The 21,683-nt window shown below is 44.0% G+C and overlaps 1 protein-coding gene across 1 annotated transcript; it reads left to right on the top strand.

Annotated features, from left to right (window-relative positions):
- Positions 1-5,123: 5,123 nt before the first annotated feature.
- On the top strand, positions 5,124-14,152 carry LOC148151324 (uncharacterized). The gene is made up of 4 exons (XM_087976352.1): positions 5,124-5,296; positions 7,925-8,054; positions 10,579-10,753; positions 12,523-14,152. The coding sequence occupies exons 1-4, from the start codon at positions 5,165-5,167 to the stop codon at positions 12,695-12,697; spliced, it is 612 nt and encodes a 203-aa protein (XP_087832478.1). The 5' UTR covers positions 5,124-5,164; the 3' UTR covers positions 12,698-14,152.
- Positions 14,153-21,683: the final 7,531 nt, after the last annotated feature.

Below are 21,683 nucleotides of genomic sequence, written 5' to 3'. Positions count from 1 at the left end.
CCAAAGTGGTTGGAGATACGTCTCTAGGATCGGCCTCATCAGCCTCACAAGGACTCACACAAACCTGACCAGTGACACGGAATGTCCGAAGTGGACAACCATATGTATTAGCAGGTGATTGCCACTGACTCTAAATCTCTGCCTTCTTATTTCTGTTCCTTTTATCATCAGGAACAACTTCACCCGACCTACTCTATCCAGCTCGATCATGATTTTGAAAAGTCCATCACATCTCCTCACAGCCTTCTTCTCTCCAAAGCAAACAGTCCTAACTTCTTCAATCTAGCCTCATAAGTGAAGTGTCTCATTCCTGGAACCATTCTTGTAAATCACTTCTGCACCCTGTCCAATACTTCTCTGATAATATGCCACCCACTGACTGTACCCAATCATCTTGCTGCGGTCTAACAAATGGTCTTATCCAGAAGAAGTCACCCTCCTGTCTCACTACAAATACTCATATCACAGACCGCAGTGGTTCAATATTACAACTTGCCACCATTGTCTAAAGGGAAGGAAGGAATGGCTAATAAATGTCAGTCTGTCACTAATTTTCATGTCCCAGGAAGAAATAAACAACATGAACGCAATGCACAATGAAGATTGTTTGTTGGGGGACTGAAGAGCACTTGAACAATTTACAGATTTAAAAATGGGAGCTACCTATTTCTCTGAAATGCAGGCACTTAAATGTCAAGACGGAAAAATAGAATTAGGCTTCAGATTTGCCTCTGGATGCTGGCTTTACTTCAGTGAACTTTTTGTGGTCCAGATTTCAGGGACATTGACCATGATCCTGGATTTGAGGGAGCTACAGAGTTGAGTTGTGTACTTTGCAGTCAGACACCCACAACCCATCTCTCGGCCTCTCAGTAATATTTACATGGTATTTTACATCTTTTGATGTTGAACTCATGAGAGATGCAGAAAAACAGTCACAAAATGCAAAGTCAGTTCATCTGACCGATTTGTATAAAACATGTCCATGTATTTTACTACTTGTAGATTTTATCAAATGATATTTAAAATTTACCTGCAATTCTTTCTGATTGGTTATCACCTGGAAAATTTTCAAAGCAATTTACATCTTGTTTTCAACTTTAAATCTAACTGCCACTAAATCCCAATAACTTGTGTTCATACTTAAAGAAATTAAGATCTGTAGAGACAAGCATTGAAGAATTTAAGGAGACAAAATGAAACAATGCTACAAACCCTATGGCTAGTGTTGCAAAGTGCTGTAATTTTCCAATTGCCCCTCGATCCTGGTATGGTTCCAGCAGGTTCAAAATTAGCAAAGATGTCCTGATGGCTATTTGTTTGTCAAGTTTGGTAAGAGCACAACCGGAATATTAATGAAATGAGTTAAACCGTCAACCAGGACATTACCAAACAATAATCGCCATCAATTGGGACTCACCATTGCCCAGTGAGAATTTGCCACGCTGCTTGTGAAATGTGCAATTGGTGAACTGAGATGATCAAAACATTGAAGTAAATCTCACCAGATTTCTCTCCCGATTCAGCCACACATCTTACCATTGCCCACATTGCTCCAACCCCCCGAAGAATCCGGCTATAGTTACTGAACACTCCAATTATTCAACCAGTCTTCAGATGGAGGATCCTGCAGAACTCACCCAGTATAAGACTCCCCACAGAAAGCAGCACTGAGAATCTTTGTAGAAGCAGTACCCACCTTTTACAGCACAAGCACCAACATCGCAATAAGGTGAAGAGTTATCCCAAAGCCTTTGTGAAAAGCTAGAGAGAGAGTAAAAATGTAACAAACATGGGTAAAGTGGCAGGTGGGTAAGGGAGTAGAGTGGCAGGTGGGGGAGTGAGCAGGGTGGTAGATAGGTCTGGGGGTAGAGTGGCAGACGGGTGGCTTAAAGGACAGTAAAGATTAGCAGATGAGGAGTTACTGGAATGGTGTGAGGGTGAGGTTGATCTTAGGGTTGGGACTAGTTGGTTTGGGTGATGGGGTCGTGGTCGTGTGATGAGGTTGTCTTCACGTCAGGATAGGTCGGTGGGGGATAAAGGCAGTTGCATAAGGTCATGGAGGGCCGAGGTGGGAGAGAGGTTAGGTCAGACCATTGGTGGTGGGGTCAGTGATTAGATTTGGTTGCATGAGCCGGTGAAGGAGGTGAATCATAGAGTCATAGAGTCCGAACAATCCAGAGACAGGCCTTTTGGTCCAAATTGGTTGATGACGTACAAAATGTCTAACTATGCTAACCCCATTTCCCTACACTTGGCCCATATATTTCAAAATTTTTCCTCTCCATGTATTTGTCCAAATGCCTTTTAAATATTGTTAATGTACCCACAGCAACCACTTCTGCTGGCAGCTCATGCCATATGCATACCACCCTCTGTGTAAAAAGGTTGCCCCTCAGGTTCCTTTTTATTCTTTCCCCTCTAACCTTAAACTGATGCCCTCGAGTGCTCGATTCCCAACCCTTGGGACAAAAAACTGAGTGCATTCACCTTATCCATGCCTCCGATGATCTTATACCCTTCTGTGAGATCCTCCCTCAGTCTCCTATGTCCTAAATTAAAAAGTCCTAGCTTGTCCAACCTCTGCCTATAACTTTTGTTGCGTCCTGGTAACATCCTTGTATATTTCTTTTGCACTCTTTCCCGTTTAATCACATCCTTCCTATTGCAAGGTGACCAAAACTGAACACAGTGCTCCAAGTGTGGCCTCACCAACATCCTGTACAACTGCAACATCATTTCCCAATTTCTATACTCAGTGCCCTGACTAATTAAGGCCAGTGTGCCAAAAGCCTTCTTCATTCCCCCATCTACTTGGAGTGTAGGTCTCCATGTTGAGGGAACTGTGCACCAGAACTCCAAGGTCTCTCTGTTCCACTACACTCCTTAAGGCCCTACCATTCACCAAGAAACTCCTGCTTTGATTTGTTGTTCCAAAATGCAAGACCTCCGCTTGCTATATTAAACTCCATTTGCTATTTCTCGGTCCACTTCCCCAGCTGATCAAAGTCCTGCTGTATTTTCTGAAAGCCTTCCTCTCTGACCATAATACCACCTACTTCAATGTTATCTGCAAACTTACTAATCATGCCTTGCCCATTCTCATCCAAATCATCGCTCTCGATAACAAACAATAATGGGCCCAACACCGACCCCTGAGGGACTCCACCAGTCACAGGCCTCCAGCATAACAAGCATCCTTCCACTCTTACCCTCTGCTTCCTTCCATCACGCCAATTGAGTATCCAATTTGCCAGCTCTCTCTGGATTCCAAGCGATCTAACCTTCTCGAGCAGCCTACCATGTGGAACCGTATCAAAGGCCTTATTGAAGTCCATATAGACTACATTTACCACTCTGTCCTTGTCAACTCTCCTGATCACTTCATCAAAGAACTCTAACAAATTTGTGAAACATGATCTCCCGTGCACAAAGCCATGCTGACTACACTTAATCAAACTCTGTCTTTCCAAAAGCATGTATAACTTCTCTCTTAGAATTTTCTCAAGTAACTTATCTCCCACAGAGGTTAGGCTTACTGGTCAATAGTTTCCAGGATTTTCTTTGCTGTCTTTTTTGAATAAGGGCACAACATTTGCTACCTTCCAGCCTTCCCGAACCTCACCCGTGGCTAACGATGATGTAAAAATATCAGCCGGGGTCCCTGCAATTTCTTCTCTCCTCTGTGGTAGCGTTCTTGGGTATATCTGGCCAGGACCAGAGATTTATCCACCTTCATACATTCTAATACATCCAGCAATCCTCGATTCTGATATGGATTGTCTTCAAGGTATCACTATTAACTTCCCCAAATTCTCGCGTCACCATGTCTTTCTCCACAGTAAACACTGAGGAGAAATATTCATTGAGGACCTCGCCTATCTCCTGCAGTTCTACACATATGTGAGTGGTTGGTTCAGTCTGGGGAAAGTCAGATCAGGACGGGGTGTAGTCACATGGTGGGTTGTTCATTGGATCAGAAGGGCTAGTCTGGTGATGACAGGGTTAATCACCTGGTCAATGGTATAATTGGGTGATGCTGGACAACCAGATCCACACAGAATGGTTGAATAGTGGGTTGTAGTACTGTTGTGTAGCCAGGGAATTTGGTGACATCGGAGGTGGGGGCACTGTGGGAATCAAGTGGGTGAACTGTATAGTTAACCTGGAATTAGAAATGTTTTTATTATCCATGAATTATTTCTTGGGCAAACTCAGTGAGTCGGCACAGTGGTTAGCACTGCAGCCTCACAGAGTCAGGGATGCGGGTTTGATTCCTGCCTCGGGCGACTGTCTGTGTGGAGTTTGCACATTCACACCGTGTCTGTGTGGGTTTCCTCAGGTGCTCTGGTTTCCTCTCACAATCCAAAGGCGTGCAGGTTCAGTAAATTGGCCATGCTCAATCGCCCATAGTGTTAGGTGCATTTGTTAGGCGTAAATATAGTCAAGGTTAGAGTGGTGCTGGAAAAGCACAACAGGTCAGGCAGCATCTGAGGAACAGGAAAATCAATGTTTCAGACAAAAGCCCTTCATCTGGAATCATTCCTGAAGGGCTTTTGCCCAAAACGTTGATTTTCCTGCTCCTCGGATGCTGCCTGACCTGTTGTGCTTTTCCAGCACCACTCTAATCTTGACTCTGATCTCTAGCATCTACAGTCCTCTCTTTTGCTGAGGGGTAAATATCGAGTGGGGGAATGGGTTTGGGTGAGTTAATCTTCTGAGGGTTAATCTAGACTTGTGGGGCCGAAGGGCCTGTTTCCATACTGTAGGAATCTAATCAGATCTCTCCAAAGTCTCCACATCGAATTCAGGGTGAGAGACCCACCCGAAGACTTTAGGACACAAGATTGGATCGGGATTTCTGAGGGACACTGATTCATATCTTTTGGTGTATCCAGCCTCTGACTATCCACAGAAAGGACGAACTGGGCCCATGATCCATCACAAGGTTGTAATGAAATAATATTTCCATATTTAGTCAGCTGTAGTGTTTCTGTATCTGTTTCCTTATCATGTGACATTCATGCCTGCAGCCAAGCCATATTCAAAACCATTACCCCAAAATAGTATAAAGCAATCCATAGTCTCTACTCAAACATCAGATCGACCTGAAGGTGCTGAGAGTCAGTCAGTGCGTTCAAGACCGATTTAAGCAGACACCAAGATGCTGAGACTCTTCTTAACTGTGTCTGTCCTCTTCGGGTATCTGGTTGCTGCGCAGAACGACGTACAAGAAGTGGAAAATTTCTGTGAAGAATTGAACTGTCCTGAACCAGAGGCTGCCATCTTGGAGAATGTAAGTACGATTCAAAGTTTATTGCATTCTGTCATTTTTGTACCAGTATAAATTATTTAATGACTGTATCCGATCGCCCACAACCACTCTACCCCTCAACTCTGAAACATGACTGCACTGATATTCATCCTCAGGACAACAGATTGGGCACATAATCTCCAGAGTTTTCAAGACTGCGAGGTCTACTCATTGACATTTTAAAAACACTTAAAGGGCCAGCTAAGGTAGATGTAGAAAGGGTGTTTCTGTTGGTTTGGAGTCTCGGGAATTGGAGAATACAGTCTCAGAATAAGAGAACCAGCCATTTCGGACTGAGATGAGGAGAATCGCTTCACTAAGAGGGCAGTGAAGTTTGGAAACCTTTACCCCTGGGAGCTTGGCCATTGATTATGTTTAAGACATCAAGCAATAGATTTCTAAATAATATCAAGGGAGATAGGGATAGCATTGGAAAGCAGCGATGAGCCTGATGTGGAATCTCCAGCTTCACTTAGATGATCATCAATCTTTCGACTATTTAGTTGTCGATGATCAACTGGTGAGAATATTCAAGGCTGGGATAGATAAATCTTTGGGCTCAAAACACATCAGGAGGTATCATAACAAGGTGAGAAACTGGAAGCTCAAGTGTAGTCAAAGATCAGCCAAAATCTTACTGTCTTGTTCCTGTTTCTAATATCAGACATTCTTTTGAAATTGGTTATTTTTTGTCCAAATTTCTCAACCAGAAACGAGGACCAAATTCAACGCCATTGACATTTTCTTGATCTTGTGTACATCTGCAGTAACTGAGTGTGGAAGATTTTCAATAACATTCCATACATTTTATACCAAAGACCCAAGGGAGAAAATGGCCCATTGTGCAAAAAATGACCAAGATGAAAGAGTTGAATGGAAAACAAAATGAATTAAGAAGTGTTGAGACCAAGATCCCAACAACATCTCCCAATTCCCATTAAAACTCAAAGCTTAAATGACACCTTAATGCTCCATCCAGACACCTGGGACAGTCCTCTGAACAAAGTTCTTTTTCAGAGACACTTTACAGTCATCGAGATGTACAGCATGGAAACAGACCCTTTGGTCAAACTCATCCATGTCAACCAGTTATCCTAAACTAATCTAGTCCCATTTGCCAGCCTTTGGCCCATATCCCTCTAAACTTGAAGGTGGCTCAGTGGCCATCATTGCTGCCTCACAGCACCAGGGACCTGGGTTCAATTCCAGCCTCGGGCGAGTGTCTGTGTGGAGTTTGCACACTCTCCCTGTGTCTGTGTGGGTTTCCTCCGGGTGCTCTGGTTTCCTCCCACAATCCAAAGTGCAAGTCAGGTGAATTGGCCATGCTAAATTGCCCATAGGGTTAGGTGCATTAGATAGAGTAGGGGAATGGGTCTGGGTGGGTTAGTCTTTGGAGGATCGGTGTGGACTTGTTGGGCCGAAGGGCCTATTTCCATACTATAGAGATTCTAATTCTAAACCTTCCCTATTTCCATTCCCATCCACTTGCCTTTTAAAAGCTGTAATTGTGCCGGCCTCCTCCATTCCTGTGGCACCTTCTGTGTGGAAAGGTTGCCCTTTAGGTCCCTTTACATCTTTCCCCTCTCACCCTAAACCTATGCCCTCTATTTCTGGACTCCCCTACCCCAGGGAAAAGAGTTTGTCTACTTATCTATCCATGCCCCTCATGATTTTACAAACTTCTATAAGGTCACCCCTAAGCCTCCGATGCTCCAGGGACAACAGCCCCAGCAGAGTCAGCCTCTCCCTATAGCTCAAATCCTCCACGCCTGGCAACACCTTTGTAAATCTTTTTGGAACGCATTCAAATTTCACAACATTCTTCCGTTAGGAAGGAGACCAGAATTGCACGCAATATTCCAAATGTGGCTGAGCCAATGTTCTCTATAGCCTCAACATGACCTCCCAACTCCTATACTCAATGTTCTGACCAATAAACGAAAGCATACTAAACTCCCTTTTCACTATTCTATCTACCCGCGACTCTACTCTCAAGTAGCTATGAACCTACACTCCAAGGTCTTTTTTAAGCAACACTCGCTAGGACCGTACTATTAAGAGTATAAATCCTGCTGTGATTTGTTTAATCAAAATGTAGTGCCTCACATTTATCTAAATTAACTCAATCTGCCATGCCTCAGCCCATTGGCTCATTTGGTCAAGATCATGTTGTACTCCAAGGTAACTTTGCTGCCCACTACACCTCCAATTTTGGTGTCATCTGCAAAGTTACCAAGTATACCTACTTGTTCACATTCAAATCATTTATGTAAATGACAAAAAGTAGAGGACCCAGCACCGATCCTTGTGGCACTCCACTGGTCACAGGCCTCCAGTCTGAAAGGCAACCCTCCACCACCACCCTCTGTCTTCTACCTTTGAGCCAGTTCTGTATCCAAATGGCTAGTTCTCCCTGAATTCCGTGAGATCTAACCTTGCTAACCAGTCTTCCATGAGGAACCTTGTCAAATGCCTTACTGAAGTTCATATAGATCATGGCCACCACTCTGCCCTCATCAATCTTGTTACTTCTTCAAAAATCTCAATCAAGTTCGTGAGACACGATTTCCCACACATCATATGTTAATAAATGTTATTTTCTTGTTTTAGGGTTATGAAGAAGCAGAATTTAAATTTGCCCCCTGGGTTGAAACAGAAATACACGGAATGGTTATCAATAATGTGGTGGAGGCCGGCCTCAAAAGATTTTTTGAATATTCACAGTTCCACAATGATGCAGGTAATTTTCCTGTTCCTTCACTGTAACATTGGAATTGAAAACAACCCTGAAATATTTGACCTGGCTTATTTGAAACTTTCTGTATGTAGAAACACACTGACCAAAGGATTCCAGCTTGCTGATCTTCGTGGTTGTTCCAGGATTCTGTCCATTGTGCCCTCCATTACTAACCTATTGGAATCTGTGGAAGCTGTCCATATATGGGTACAGTGGGATACCAAGCACACTTTCTCATTCCAATCATGATCTCTGATTTGTCTTTGGACATGGCAACCTTATCCAGCCCAGAGCTAGGTGGGGTAAAGTAAGGTTTTCTAATCTCAGGGACAAAAGTCAAGGCAATAGGGCAGAGGGGTGACCTGGAAAAAGGTAAGCCAAGTGACATAGGAAGAGACAGAGAGTTTCATGGGAATAGTGTATTGGTGAGTAAGGTCAATGTAAAGATTATCAGTAAATAAATTGAAGACTCTTTCGTTGAATGTACAAAGCATTTGTAATACTTCAGGTAAACTGGTTACATAAATAGATAAAAGGAAAATAGATCCAGTACCCAGAGATATTCTTACAAAGACACCAATGTTTGGAAATAAATATTCCAGGATAGAAACATTTCAAGAAGACCAATAGAATAGAAAAGGTTCTGAAAAATGGAACTGTGAGGTCTAATTTTCCAAATCTCTCCAGATGCTAAAATACAGTAAAAGAGTCATAGCCATAAAGCACAGAAACATTCCCTTTAGTCCAACTCATCCATGCTGATCGTGTTTCCCAAAGTAAACTAGTTCCAGTTGCCCGTGTTTGGCCCATATTCCTTGAAACCTTTCCTATTTATCAACTTGCCCAAATGTCTTTTAAATGTTTTAACTGTACCTGCATCTACCACTGCCTCTGGCAGTTTATTCCACATAAGAAACATCATTGACCCTCAGGTCCCTTTTAAATGTTTCTCCACTCACATTAAACTAATGCCCTCTATTTTTGAACTCACACACCCCAGAGTTATTTGTTATTTATCTTATCTATGCCCCTCATGATCTTGTAAGACTCTATAAAGTTATCACGCAACCCCCGCCACACCAGTGAAAAAAGTCCCAGCCTATCCTGTCTCTCTTGATAACTCAAAGCCTCCAGAACCAGCAACATCCTGGCAAACCTTTTCTCAACCTTCTCCAATTTAATAATATCTCTCCTTTAGCAGTGCAACAAAGACTGTATACATGACTCCAAAATTGACTTCACCAGTATCCTGTACAGTCACAACATGACGTCCCAATTCCTTTCCTCAATGATCTAGGTAATGAAAGCAAGAGGTTTTTGAGGGTAAAAGGGAATCAGTACCAATAGAATGCTTAAAGTTCTAAAATGTTTTGATAAGGTTGTTCATAAAAAACTAATTTGACAGTAAGTATTGGAGGTAAAATATCGGCAAGAAAGAGTATTGGTTAATGAAGGAAAAAAGGAAGTAGAAATAAAAGTAGCATTTTCATGATGGCAAGCATAATTAATGGATACTCTGGATATAAGTGCTGAGGCCCCAGATGTTAGAAGAAGGTGATCCCATTACAAGATCCAAGTTGCTGATGACACTTGAGAGGGTGAATTCTGAGAAACTGTCTGTCTTGGCTGGAGAATCTGGAGATGCAGGCCTGGATTTTCATCTGAAAATGGAAAGTGAGAGTTGTCTTCCCTGCGCTTGGAGGAAATGACAAGGAAGACACTCAGAAGTCAGCTGTGGGCTGCTGCCAGGCCATGAACCTGGGAAAAAGTTTGGAGGCAGCCTTTTCATCCCAGTTCCAATAAAAACAGAAAAACCCTGCAGTCTTTGTCCCAAACCCATTCTGTCATCCCCACCCCAACCTTCCATCCAGGCCACAAACAAACCCTACAGTTTCTTGTATGCCCAGGTCAATGTATGCCCCTCAAACTCCATAGACCCTCAAGTCCCAATGCAAGGGAGCACCACTGCCTATTTACCCACGGTACACTGTACAGAAGCAATGACCCACATATTGACAGCAGGTTTTATGAAAATTTTTTTAGAAGTTCATTCTTTCATAACCTTCCACTCCGTTAAAATAAACCTCTTTTTACGGCAGGATATAAATGTTGGCAATCATCAAAACTCATTGCAGCTTTAACTGCAGAAACCATAAACACTGAAACTCTTAACCTCGATTAAATAAATATTGTGAAGGTGACAATAGTACTCACAGTCACAGCTGTCAATCAGGTGGAGAAGTCAATGTTTCAGGTGTAACCCTTCTTCAGTCCTGATGCTGTCTGGCTTGCTGTGCTCTTTCAGCCTCCTGCTTATTCATCTTGGATTCCTGCATTTGCTGTTTTTTTTGTCTCTAACCAGAGCTGTCAATCAAGCAGGGCTACAGGTATTTCAAGAGAATGATAGATGTGTGGGGTGTTAACCAGTCCATCATGCCTCCCCCATTTGTAACTTTTAAATCACGACCGGCAATGCCCCTAATTATCACCTTGTCAAACACTGCAACTGTGTTCCCTTTGTCTGCAGAAACAATTGTTCCTCTCGAGGCCCCTTGGGGAATCATTGGATACATAAAAGATGGCAAAATACAAGATAACTTCAAAGTATTTGTTACATTAACTCCTCAAATCACAAGTACACCTCAGCCAAAAGATCCATTAGTTCAAATTGGAGCAAAAATTCATGATTGGTTCTATATCAGGTGAGTATGATGTGTAACAAAATGACTTAAAATGCTTTTTTTGTGTCTCCTGAAGCAAAGGGTTGATATTGTGACAGTGTCTCTACTGGTAGTCCATGTTCAGTGAACATTTTAAGTAATTCTTCTACAACCTTCTCGTTGTGATATTGTGTAATGGGACTGCCTCAGGAAATCTAGTCAATATATCCATTATTGTTAATAAGTACTTATTCTCACTTTTTGTTTGAGTTAGGGGACTTACATAATCAATCAAGACTCTTGTGAAAGGTTCCTCAAATGCTGGAATAGGAATTAAAGGTACAGGTTTTCTTACTGCCTGCGGTTTCCTATTAGCTGACATGTATGACATGCCTGGCAAAATTCAACTCCAACTTTGTGTAGTCCAGGCCAGTAAAAATCTCTGTATTTTAGCCTGTGTTTTGCTCATTCCGATATGACCTCCAAGTGCTAGCTCATGTGCCACTCCAACACCTCCTATATTCTACTGGCAAAACAATCTGATGAACATCTGCCCATTTCTCATCTGCTTGAATGTGTGATCGTCTCCATTTCCTCATTAAGGCATCATTTTTCAGGTAATATTGCACAGGGATATATTCACTCTCCTTCCATGTATATGCCTTTTGATACAACTGCTTTAAATTCTCACCATTCTGCTGTAACTCAATAAGCTTCGCAGATTGAAAGATACTTGCATTTTTAACAATTGGCTCCTGCTCTGTCCCACTTATCTGATCAAAAACAGTCTTGGAGAATGCCTCCTTATCTGTGCCTTTTGATCTCTCCTGCTTCAGCTTGTGACTCTGTGATCTCATTAAGACACAATCTGGGAAGATTCCTGGATAAACATCCTGCATTGCTTCAGTTGCCTGCGCCTCCACTGGCTTTTCAACTAGAGTAGAGCTGGTATCGGTGTAACAGCTCTATCATTTGCAATGATAAGTTGTATTCCTGGAGCTGAGAGTTTGACCTATACTCCTACCACAAATTCTCCACTCTTCTCCAGACTCTCAAGCCTCACTTTACATAGCTGAACACTTTTTGTCTCACCATCATTAGGCATCTGGATGGGTATATAAATAGGAAGGGTTCAGAGGGATATGGGCCAACTCCTGACAAATGGGATCAGATTAAGTTAGGATATCTGGTTGGCATGGACAAGTTGGACCAAAGGCTGGTTTCATGCTGTCTATCTCTTTGACTATGTGTAGTTTTCTTGATTTATATCATCTGTTTGCAAAAGCTAAACTTTTGCCATCAGTTTTTTTTGCCTGGATTATTTGAGAAGTTTAATTTTCTCACTGTGTTGATCTCTATGAGTATTGTACCAAAGTCTTTTACATTAAGTGCGTCACTTCTTTTACCCACGTGACTCAAAATCAGGTCAGACTGTGATTAATGGGCTGCTCACATCAGGTGCAGATGCTGATTAACACAAACCTTTTACTGAGTCGACACACGTCACAAAACCTTTACTTCCTACTTCGGAGAACATGGCAATACCTCCCCATTCAACTGAGCCCGTTCATCTGAAGGTGGGCTTCTCTTCTTTCTGTCATTCTCACAAATATCTCACTTGGTGGTGTTTGGAAGAATACTTTCACTCTCTTTGATCAGAGCCCCACCCAAACTACATCATTTCCCTGTGATATCTGATGTTCTATTCTATTACAGTTATTTCAAGTGGGAGCTGAATAGCCTGCTGTTGTTCTTCTTTTCAATGGCCTTATGCTCCAAAGTAAACTGACATTTACTTCACTCTGTTGCAGGGCTTTTGATGAAAAAGATGGCAGTAATCTTAGCAGCCAAGCATACGGAGATCGTGTGCTTCAATTGAAGAAGGACTTGGAAGCTGACAACAAATCCTTTGATAGCAGTTTCTTTTACCTTGGTTGGTTTAACAAACGTGGGCTAATGGAAGTTGCCTTTCAAAAGAAAAGTTAAAACGTTTCTAAACATTTCAGACATCAAACAGTGAGCTGTGCTTAATACTATTCTATGTTTCTAAGCTTTTTTGATCTCCCATCTGGTACACATTGGATTTCACTCTGTGCATGGGCCAGTGTTTGCAGTATCGAACAGTTCCCCCAATCTCCTCTCCTCAGAGCCCTATGGTCCTCTTCATAAACACTGCCATTCACCAGCAGTGAGAAAGTTTTGTCTCCAACTCACAGTGCCTCATTTTGGCATGAGCTTACTTCAGCTCTGTTCACTTCAACAGTCAGGTTTTTTTTGCCTTTTCTGATTCTGTTGGACATTCAGTTTTCAAATGTTTTTGGTCAATTACTTTCTGAAGCTCCTCTTGCATGTATTCAACTCAAAATGTCAACACATAATCCTGGGTAGGTAGTTCTTTAGTTCTTCGCTCTCACTAGGAACTGCAGTCCTGTCATTTCCCAGTTAAAAGAAATTGCAGAGAGCACAAAGGGAAGGAAGTGATGGTAAATATTTATAAAACAATGGCTTGGCTTCAAATGGAGGACTGGATTCATTTCCGATACCTGGATCTTAGGGAGAGGGGAAAGACTTTAGTGACTCCTCTGGTGATTTGATCTTAAAGTCTCACACACACATCGGATTAATCCCAATTGTTCACAGGTAGTAGACTCTGCGCTGGGTAACAGGGATTCAGCTATCTACTAATTTCCCTTTTCTATAAAGTTGCTTTTAATAAATTGGGTACAAACTGAGGTCAAGAAGTTTCTGGTGATATGATAAGTTCCAAAATGTTCTCTCTTCACACAGCAATGGATTATATTTGCTTACTCCAGTCATGCTCATCAGAATGTTTAAAGTTGATAACAGAACAGTGTATTGTTGCAGAGCACAAAGTACTGAAGTAATTACGTGTGAAATCATGACACTTTTCAGATGTGAGATTGGAGTTGGGTTCTCTACCACTCTATTAGTTTCAGATTGAAATATTTACTTACAAGGGAATGCTTAAATTGTGACGATGCAGAGGATTTTTTAGCACAGCTTCTAATTTCAATCTATGTGCCTTCTGTACAGTGAAATTACAATTGGACAAATATAACTGTATCAACCATAGATGGTGCCCAGTATGAGGGCAACATATTCACTGGAGGCATCTGCCAATGGGGCACTGAATCTGTTTGAGACTCCAATATGAAGCACTTTAAAATTGGTCCAAATCATTATCCAGAGACTGGAGATGAAATACAATTCTGACTTCCTCAAAAGTATCTTCGCATATTGAGCACAGACAAACTGAATCTGTGATTCTGAAAAGGTTTTATTCCTGTTTAAAATGACACATTCACGGGTTTCTTTTATGGAGTAAATAAGCCTTTATTTTCTCGCCTTTGCTTATCTGATGTTTTTCTAACTGCTGGGAATGTATACTCACTGTGAAATAAAGGGTGATGCATGACAACACTTTGTTTGTGGGTGTGGACGTTGACTATAAGGCTGGCCACAGTGTTAATTTGGGGAAGGCCCATGCATACATACTCACAAGGTAGGAGTAGTGCAGGCCAATCAGATCCTTGAGTCGGATCCATCAGTTAATCAAATCATGCAGCGGATGGATCGTCACCATCTGCTGGAAGATCCATTTACTGTCTTTGCTGTATAACAAAACAGTGAAGCAATAAGGAAAACAAAACAATACCAACTTTGCCACACCATAGATGCCCAATCCCTCAATACCTGCAGTCCCCACCAGGATGGTCTGACAGCTCTTGGCTTTGTCCTAGACTAGAGGCCTGCACACTCCCTATCCACCACCACACTCCTCTGCCTGGCTGAATCTGTTTTCTCACTGAACACTTTCTCCTTTAATTCACCTCACTTCGGCCAAGTCAAAGGAGTGGCGATGGACACCTGCATGAGCCCCAGTTCTGCCTGTCTCTTTATGGAGTATGTGGAACAATCCTTGTTCCAGTCCTACACAGGTACCCTCCCACAATTCTTTACTTCGACAACTGTTTGGGCGCTGCCTTTTGCTCCCATCCGGACCTTGAAGAAAATTGTGCATTTTGTCTTCAACTTCCACCCTTCTATAACTTTCACACTGTCCATTTCCAACACTTCCATTCCTTACCTTGACCTCTCCATCCCCATTTTGGTGAATAAACTGTCCACTGCCATCCACTGCAAAGCCACTGACTCCCATAGCTACCTTCACTGCAATTCGTCACACCCCACCTCCTGCAAGAACTCCCATCATCCCTCTCCCAGTTCCTTCACCGATATCGTATCTGTTCCGATGATGCCACCTTCCAAAGCAGCGCTGCTGACATGGCTTCCTTCTTCCATAACTATGGTTTCCTGCCACTGTGGTTGACAGGGCCCTCAGCCACATCTGACCATGACCTGTGGTTCTGCCCTTTCCCCTCCCATCGCTCACAACAGCGTGATCTCGTCTCCCTTGCCCTCACTTTTCATCTCACCAGTCACACTGCATTCAAAGGGCCATTCTCCAACATTTCAGACAATACCAGCAGAAAGGCACCACCAAACACATCTTCCCCTCACTCCCACTGTCTGCATTTCACAGGGATCATTCCCTCCAGGACATCCTAGCCCATTCCTCGATCACCAACACCCCTCTACTTTCCAGGGAACCTTCCCAGGTAACTGCAGAAGGTGCAATACCTGCCCCTTCCCCTCCTCCCTGCTCACCATCCAAGGGCCTAAATACTCTTTCCAGCTGAAGCGGCATTTCAGTACTCCAGAAAAGGCCTCACCAAGTCTCATACAACTTCAAAATGACTTCCCAATTCCGAGACTCAAAGGTCTGAGCAATGAAGGCAAGTGTGCCAAACACCTTCTTAACCATCCTATCCATAAATCATGCAAAGTTCAAAGAATATGCACCTGAACCCTTAGGTCTCTGTTCTACAAAGTTACCTTAGGCCCGACTTTTAATTGTTTCAGTCCTGCCCTTGTTTGTTTTACTAAAAGTGTAATACATCGCATTAAACCAAACTAAACTGCAACTGCTACTCTTGAGCCCATTGACCCAATTGATCAAGATCTGTGACAATAATACATCAAAGTCGAGCAATGTGGTGCTGGAAAAGCACAACAGATCAGGCAGCATCCAAGGAGCAGGAGAATTGACGTTTCAGACATAAGCTCTTCATCAGGAATGAGGGAGGTGAGGTCATGGTTGAGGGGGCAGTAGGAGGACGTGTCCATGAGTTGGCACTTGGCTTCAGCGATGTGCCAAACTACCACTGCACCCCCACCTTGTCTGCTGGTTTGATGGTGAGGTTGGGATTGGAGCGGAGGAAGTGGAGGGCTGCGTGTTGCGAGTGTGAGAGGTTGGAATGGGTGAGAGGGGGTGGACAGTTTGCAGCAGTCAATGTCCTGGCAGCAGTTGGAAATGCAGAGTTCAAGGGCGGGTAACAGACAGCATGGGGTGTCCAGGTGGATGGGGTGTGTTGGAGGCAGGAGAAGGGGTTCTCGGAGGGTGGGCAGGAGTCCTGGTGGAAAAAGTGAGCCCGGAGGCGGAGGAAGAAATCTTTGATGCCACATCGCGTGTCAAACCCATTGATCCAGGAGTGTGGGGGAATGAAGGTGAGGCCTTTGTTGAGGCCTGATGTTCATCCTCAGTGAGGGGGGAATCGGGGGAATGGTAAATACATGGCAGGGCTGGGAGCTACGACCTTGTGTGGGGCTGGAGCTGGGAGGGGGGGCGGAGACATTAACTGGAGTGGGTGTGGTTATGGGATCGTGGGTGACATCACCAACAGAAGTGACCCTCATCCTTGGGGTCAGGGGAAGTGATGCCCTTGGTGTCATCCATGGGGGCAGAAATGATGTAATATATGACATCGGCAATATCATTGTTGGTGTTCTGGTGAGTGACATCGGCGGGGGCAGAAGTGGCTGCTGTGGAGGCAACTACGAGGCAGAAGTGACGTGCCAGGTGGGCCGTGCATTGGTTTTGGAGGCAGTGGATCTTGCAACGGTCGAATAAAGCTCCTCCCGGGGTGGCTCGAACTCACAGCCCCAGCATTGCTTGCGACACTATACTAACATATAAGTTTCCCGCACTCACCTATTGTGCCAGCAGAACCTTCATCAAGCTCATTGCTAATGAAGCGCTTATGCCTGAAACCTCGACTCTCCTGCTCCTCGGATGCTGCCTGACCCGCTGTGCTTTTCCAGCGCCCACACTCTCCGACTCTGATCTCCAGTATCTGCAGTCCTCACTTTCTCCAATTATAAATCAAACCAAGCTCACCAAGTCAGCTAAAAACCTAAAAACTGAGGATGCTGGAAATCAAGAACAAAACCAAACATTGCTGGAAAACCTCTGGCAGCATCTGTTAGGAGAAAGTAGAGTTAACATTTTGGAACCAGCGACCATTCTTCAGAACTGACGGCAGCCTGGAAAAGGTTGGTACTCATGTTAAAGAAAGGATGGCAATTCCATTGGAGAGTAGTGTGGGTATGTGGGAAGGTGTTGGGAGTGGAGGAGGAGTAGACCAAAGTGTCTCAAAGTGAACAGTGCCAGTGGAACGCTGACAAGGGAGGGGAGGGGAGGGGAGGGGAGGGGAGGGGAGGGGAGGGGGGGCCACGTGTACGGCGGTGGCATCCCGCTGAGGGAGAGAAAATGGTGGCTAATGATTCTATGGATATGGATCCTGGTTAGATTGTGGTGAGGACAAGAGGGACCCTATCACTGTTGTGGGAAGGAAGAGAGAGTGTGAAGGCCAAAATGTGGCAGGTTGGTCGGACATGGCTGAGGGCTCTGTCAACCGTGATGGTGGAGAATCTTCGGTTGAGGAAGATGGTGGAGGTTTCTGAGCACCCATTTGTCAAAACTGACATCATCAGAACAGATACGACAGAGATGGAGGAACTGGGAGAATGGAATTGAGTCTTTACAGGAAGCAAGGTGTGAGGATGATTAGTCATGGTAACTGTGGGAATTGGTGGGTTTGTGGTGGATATTGGTGGCCAGAATTGGAAACAGAGATATCGAGGAGGGGAAGGGGGGAGTCAGGAATGGACCAGGGAAGGTGAGAGCAGGGTAAAAGTTGAAATTGCAACAAATAAACTTTTCCAATTCAAACTGAGAGAGGGAAGCAGCGCTGATGATGTCATCAATGAACACGAGAAAGAGTTGTGTGTGGGTGTCAGAGCAGGACTGGAACAAAGAATTTCCCATGTACACCACAAAGAGACAGACCTAACTAAGGCTAATGTGGGTGCTCATCCACCCCCTGTTTGACCTGAATAAAGTGAGAGGAGTTAAAGGGATGAGTTGTTCAGGGTGAGAACAGGCTTGGCCAGGCAGAGGAGGTTAGTGGTGGATGGGGATGATTCAGGCCATTTTCTCAGGAGGTGGAGAGCCTTGAGACCATCCTGATCGGGGACGGACATGTAAAGGGATCACAGGTCCACGCTGAAGAGGAGGTGGCTGGTGCCCGCAAACTGGAAATTCTGAAACTGATGTAAGGCATCAGAAGAATCGGGGATGTAATTGGGAAGGGACCGGACAAGGTGGGAAGAAATCAGATCGAGGTTGGAAGAGATGTGTCAGGGGAGCAGGAGCAGGCAGTAACAATGGGTCTGCCTGGATGGTTGTGTTTGTGGATTTTGGGAAGGAGGAAGAAGCAGGGTCGAGGGACGATGAGCTTGGAGACACAGGGTGGAGATCACCAGGTGAAATGAGATCAGTGACCGTGATGGACACAATGGCCTGGCATTCAATGGTTAGATCATGGTCCTGGAAGAGGTAGGAGGAGGCATCTGAGAGTTGGCGCTCAGTCTCTGAGATGCAGAGATCAGTACGCCAGGCAACAATAGTACCACCCTTGTTGGCAGGCTTGATCAGAAAGTCAGGGTTAGAACTGGGAACCACAGAGCGCAGTCATTTCAGAGGGAGATAAGTTGAAATGGGAAGGGACACAGAGAAATTGAGGTCACCAATGTCACATTGACAGTTCTCAATGAACAGGGCTGGCACAGTGACTCAGGGGTGAGCTGCGTTCCAGTGCCAGGGACCTGGGTTCAATTCCACTCTTGTGTTCCTTAATGCCTGAAAGGAAAAGAAAAGGTTTCTTGTTAGAATGTCCGGTGAGCCGGAGGAGGAAGAGGAAAATGGGGGCTGTACAATTCTGAGCCAGCTTGAGGCACTGCTGATGGAGACAGAGTTCAGAGGGTGCAAAAGGTGACGCTTTACCGCAGTTTCAGAACTTCCAGCTTGCAGGCACCAGCCGCCTCCTCTTCAAACAAAAACAGAAATTGCTGGGAAAACTCGGCAAGTCTGGCAGCATCTGTGGAGAGAAAGCAGAATTAATGTTTTAGAGCTAGTGACCTTTCTTCAGAACTGATTGATGCTGGGAGAAGGTTGGGATACGTGCTGATGATGTCGTGGGAGGTGGGAGGAGTAAATGAGAGGTGGAGATGGAGCCCAGAGAGAGAGAGAGCACAACAGTTGGACAGACACAGGAATGGGTAAAGGTCTGCCTGGCACAATGAATAGCAACCAATGGGAATTATTAAAACTAGAAATATCACAATCGATGCACATCAGACACAATCACCCCAGCCCTATACTCACACTGCAACATCCTCTGGCAAGTTCGCAAATGTGCAGTTTAGGTGGATAACAGCCATGTTATATAGCCCATGGTCTCCAGAGATGTGTGGGTTAGGTGAATTAGCCATGGGATATGTAGGATTACTGGGATAGGGTGGTGGGAGCAGGCGGGTCTGGGTGGGATGCTGTTCGAATGGCCAGTGTGGATTCGATGGGCCAAATGGCCTGCTTCCACACTCGGGATTCTGTGGCTATACGATTCTACGAACTGGATAACAAGGGCACCAATGTCAGACTCTTACTTATTGAGTTAAATATTGATTTAAATTAAGATAGGGTCTCCCTTGTCCTCACCTACCATTCCATTGGCATTGTCAACTCCCAGAGAAAATCCCTCATCTCGTTCACTAATGGTGAAGGAAACTGCCATCCTGACCTGGTCTGGAATACATGTGCCTCCAGATTCACATCAATGTGGGTGACACTTACCTGCTCTCTGGGCAATGAGAGATGGGTGATAACTATTGGCCTAGCCAGTAACACCCACACCCTGTGAAGGAATTTAAAAATAAATTTACATAATTCCACCAGAAGACCTTTAATCAGAACATAATTCTGTTGCACAAAGAATATAAAGAGCTCTACATATACATGACAACTTGGAAGGATCTTATTGTAAACAGCAAAAGAAAGACTCAATTCTTTTTATCAGCAATATCCTGCGCAGACACTCAACCTCAGTGAGGTACCATCCTCACCCTCATTCTATCATTTTGAATCTGATGAGGTACTCATGAGGACACCATTTTTTTTCTTTTAGTCTATTTCCATGCACTCATCAGAAGGGATTCACCGTGACTCTCTCAGAGACACTCAGACCTGTTTGTGCACTGACATTCCTCTGACTTTGAATACTTTGAGCCTGTTAAAATAGACTTCCCTCCCCCACCAAAAATCTAAGCAACTGTGCTGCTGGCATGGGTCTTTTCGACTGAACTGAACCCCATTGTGGCCCCAGTTTACTCTAGAAATGCTCATAAAAACTCAACACCACCTGACTAAGCTAACCCATATAGAATAGGCCAAAAGGCAGCCAGCAGATAATAGTGGTCATAAGGTATTTCTCACTCTGGGAGCAAGTACACAGGGCAGTGTCCCTACCCCTGAGCCATGTTCAAGTCTCACTTGCTCCAGAGGTATGTAATACTTTCTCTGAACAGGTTGAATTAGAAAATATATGCAGTGCTATTGCCGAGAGATCACAGTTACCCAATTGCACTTTTATGAAATGTTGTTAGATCTGCATTTGGGTATTTGAGGTGTAAATTTAAAAATTGACGATGATTAAAAAAAATTTGGAACGTGCAATAAATAAGGAGGATTCCAACAGAGGAGCCAACATAAACTGAACTGAACAATATTAAGATGGAATTCAAGAACAAAGACCTGGGATATTTCTACACAAATCTCTGACAGTGACATTTCATCGTCAATGTGGATACAGATAAGTTGGAAAGTTGGGTGGAGAAATGGCAGATGGAGTTTCATCTGGTTAAGTGAGGGGTGATGCATTTTGGGAGATCAAATGTAAGAGAAAAGTATACAGTAAAAGGCAGGACTCTTCAGAACATTAACGTACAGCGGGACCTTCAAGTAGAAATGCACAGCCCCCTGGAAGTGGCAATGCCAATGGATAAGGTGGTAAAGAAGGCGTATTACGTGCCTTCATCTTATCCGGCATTGGGCAAAAAGTTAGCAAGTCACGTTGCTAACGTGTTAATTGGGCCACATTTGGAGCATTGTGTGCAGTTCTGATCGCCAAACTATAGGAAGGATTGTGGAGACATTGTAGACGGTGTGAAAGGGGTTCAACAGGATGTTACCTGGATTGGAGTTTCTAAGTTAGAGGGAGTGGTTGGGGAAATGTGGTCTGTTCTCGCCAAAGCATCGGAGACTGATAGAAATACAGATAATGATGTGAGTCATAGATAGAGTGGATAAACAGATCCTTCTTCCCAGAGTGAAAATCTCAAATACTAGAGGGCACATGTTTAAGGTGAGAGGGGAAAAGGAGATGTGTGAGGCGATGCCTGGAATGTGCTGCCAAGGGAGGTGGTAGAAGCAGATATGAGAGCGCGATGATTAAAGGCCTGCCTTTAATCTCATCAGTTTGTCAAATACTTTGCCCCATGTGGTAGATTGTCACAAGATCTTTCCTCTCATTAGCTTCTTCCGTATCTGTTGTCCTATACTGTTACAGTGTCCTCTACTGTGAAGAGCAATGTGATGTAAATGATATGCAATTTCCACTGACCCATCCCAGTTCCCCAGTTGTGTCCTCCAAGGCTCCCACACTGAGGAGAAATATTTTCTCACCAACGGTCAAACCCCTTTGCTTGAAGCAGA

The sequence above is a fragment of the Chiloscyllium plagiosum genome, unplaced genomic scaffold, assembly GCF_037043375.1.
Source record: "Chiloscyllium plagiosum isolate Xiang-an unplaced genomic scaffold, Cpla_swu_hap1 HiC_scaffold_3, whole genome shotgun sequence".
Lineage (NCBI taxonomy): Eukaryota > Metazoa > Chordata > Chondrichthyes > Orectolobiformes > Hemiscylliidae > Chiloscyllium > Chiloscyllium plagiosum.
Note: the sequence above shows the minus strand (reverse complement) of the source record. Positions and strands in the feature narration are given on the sequence as shown.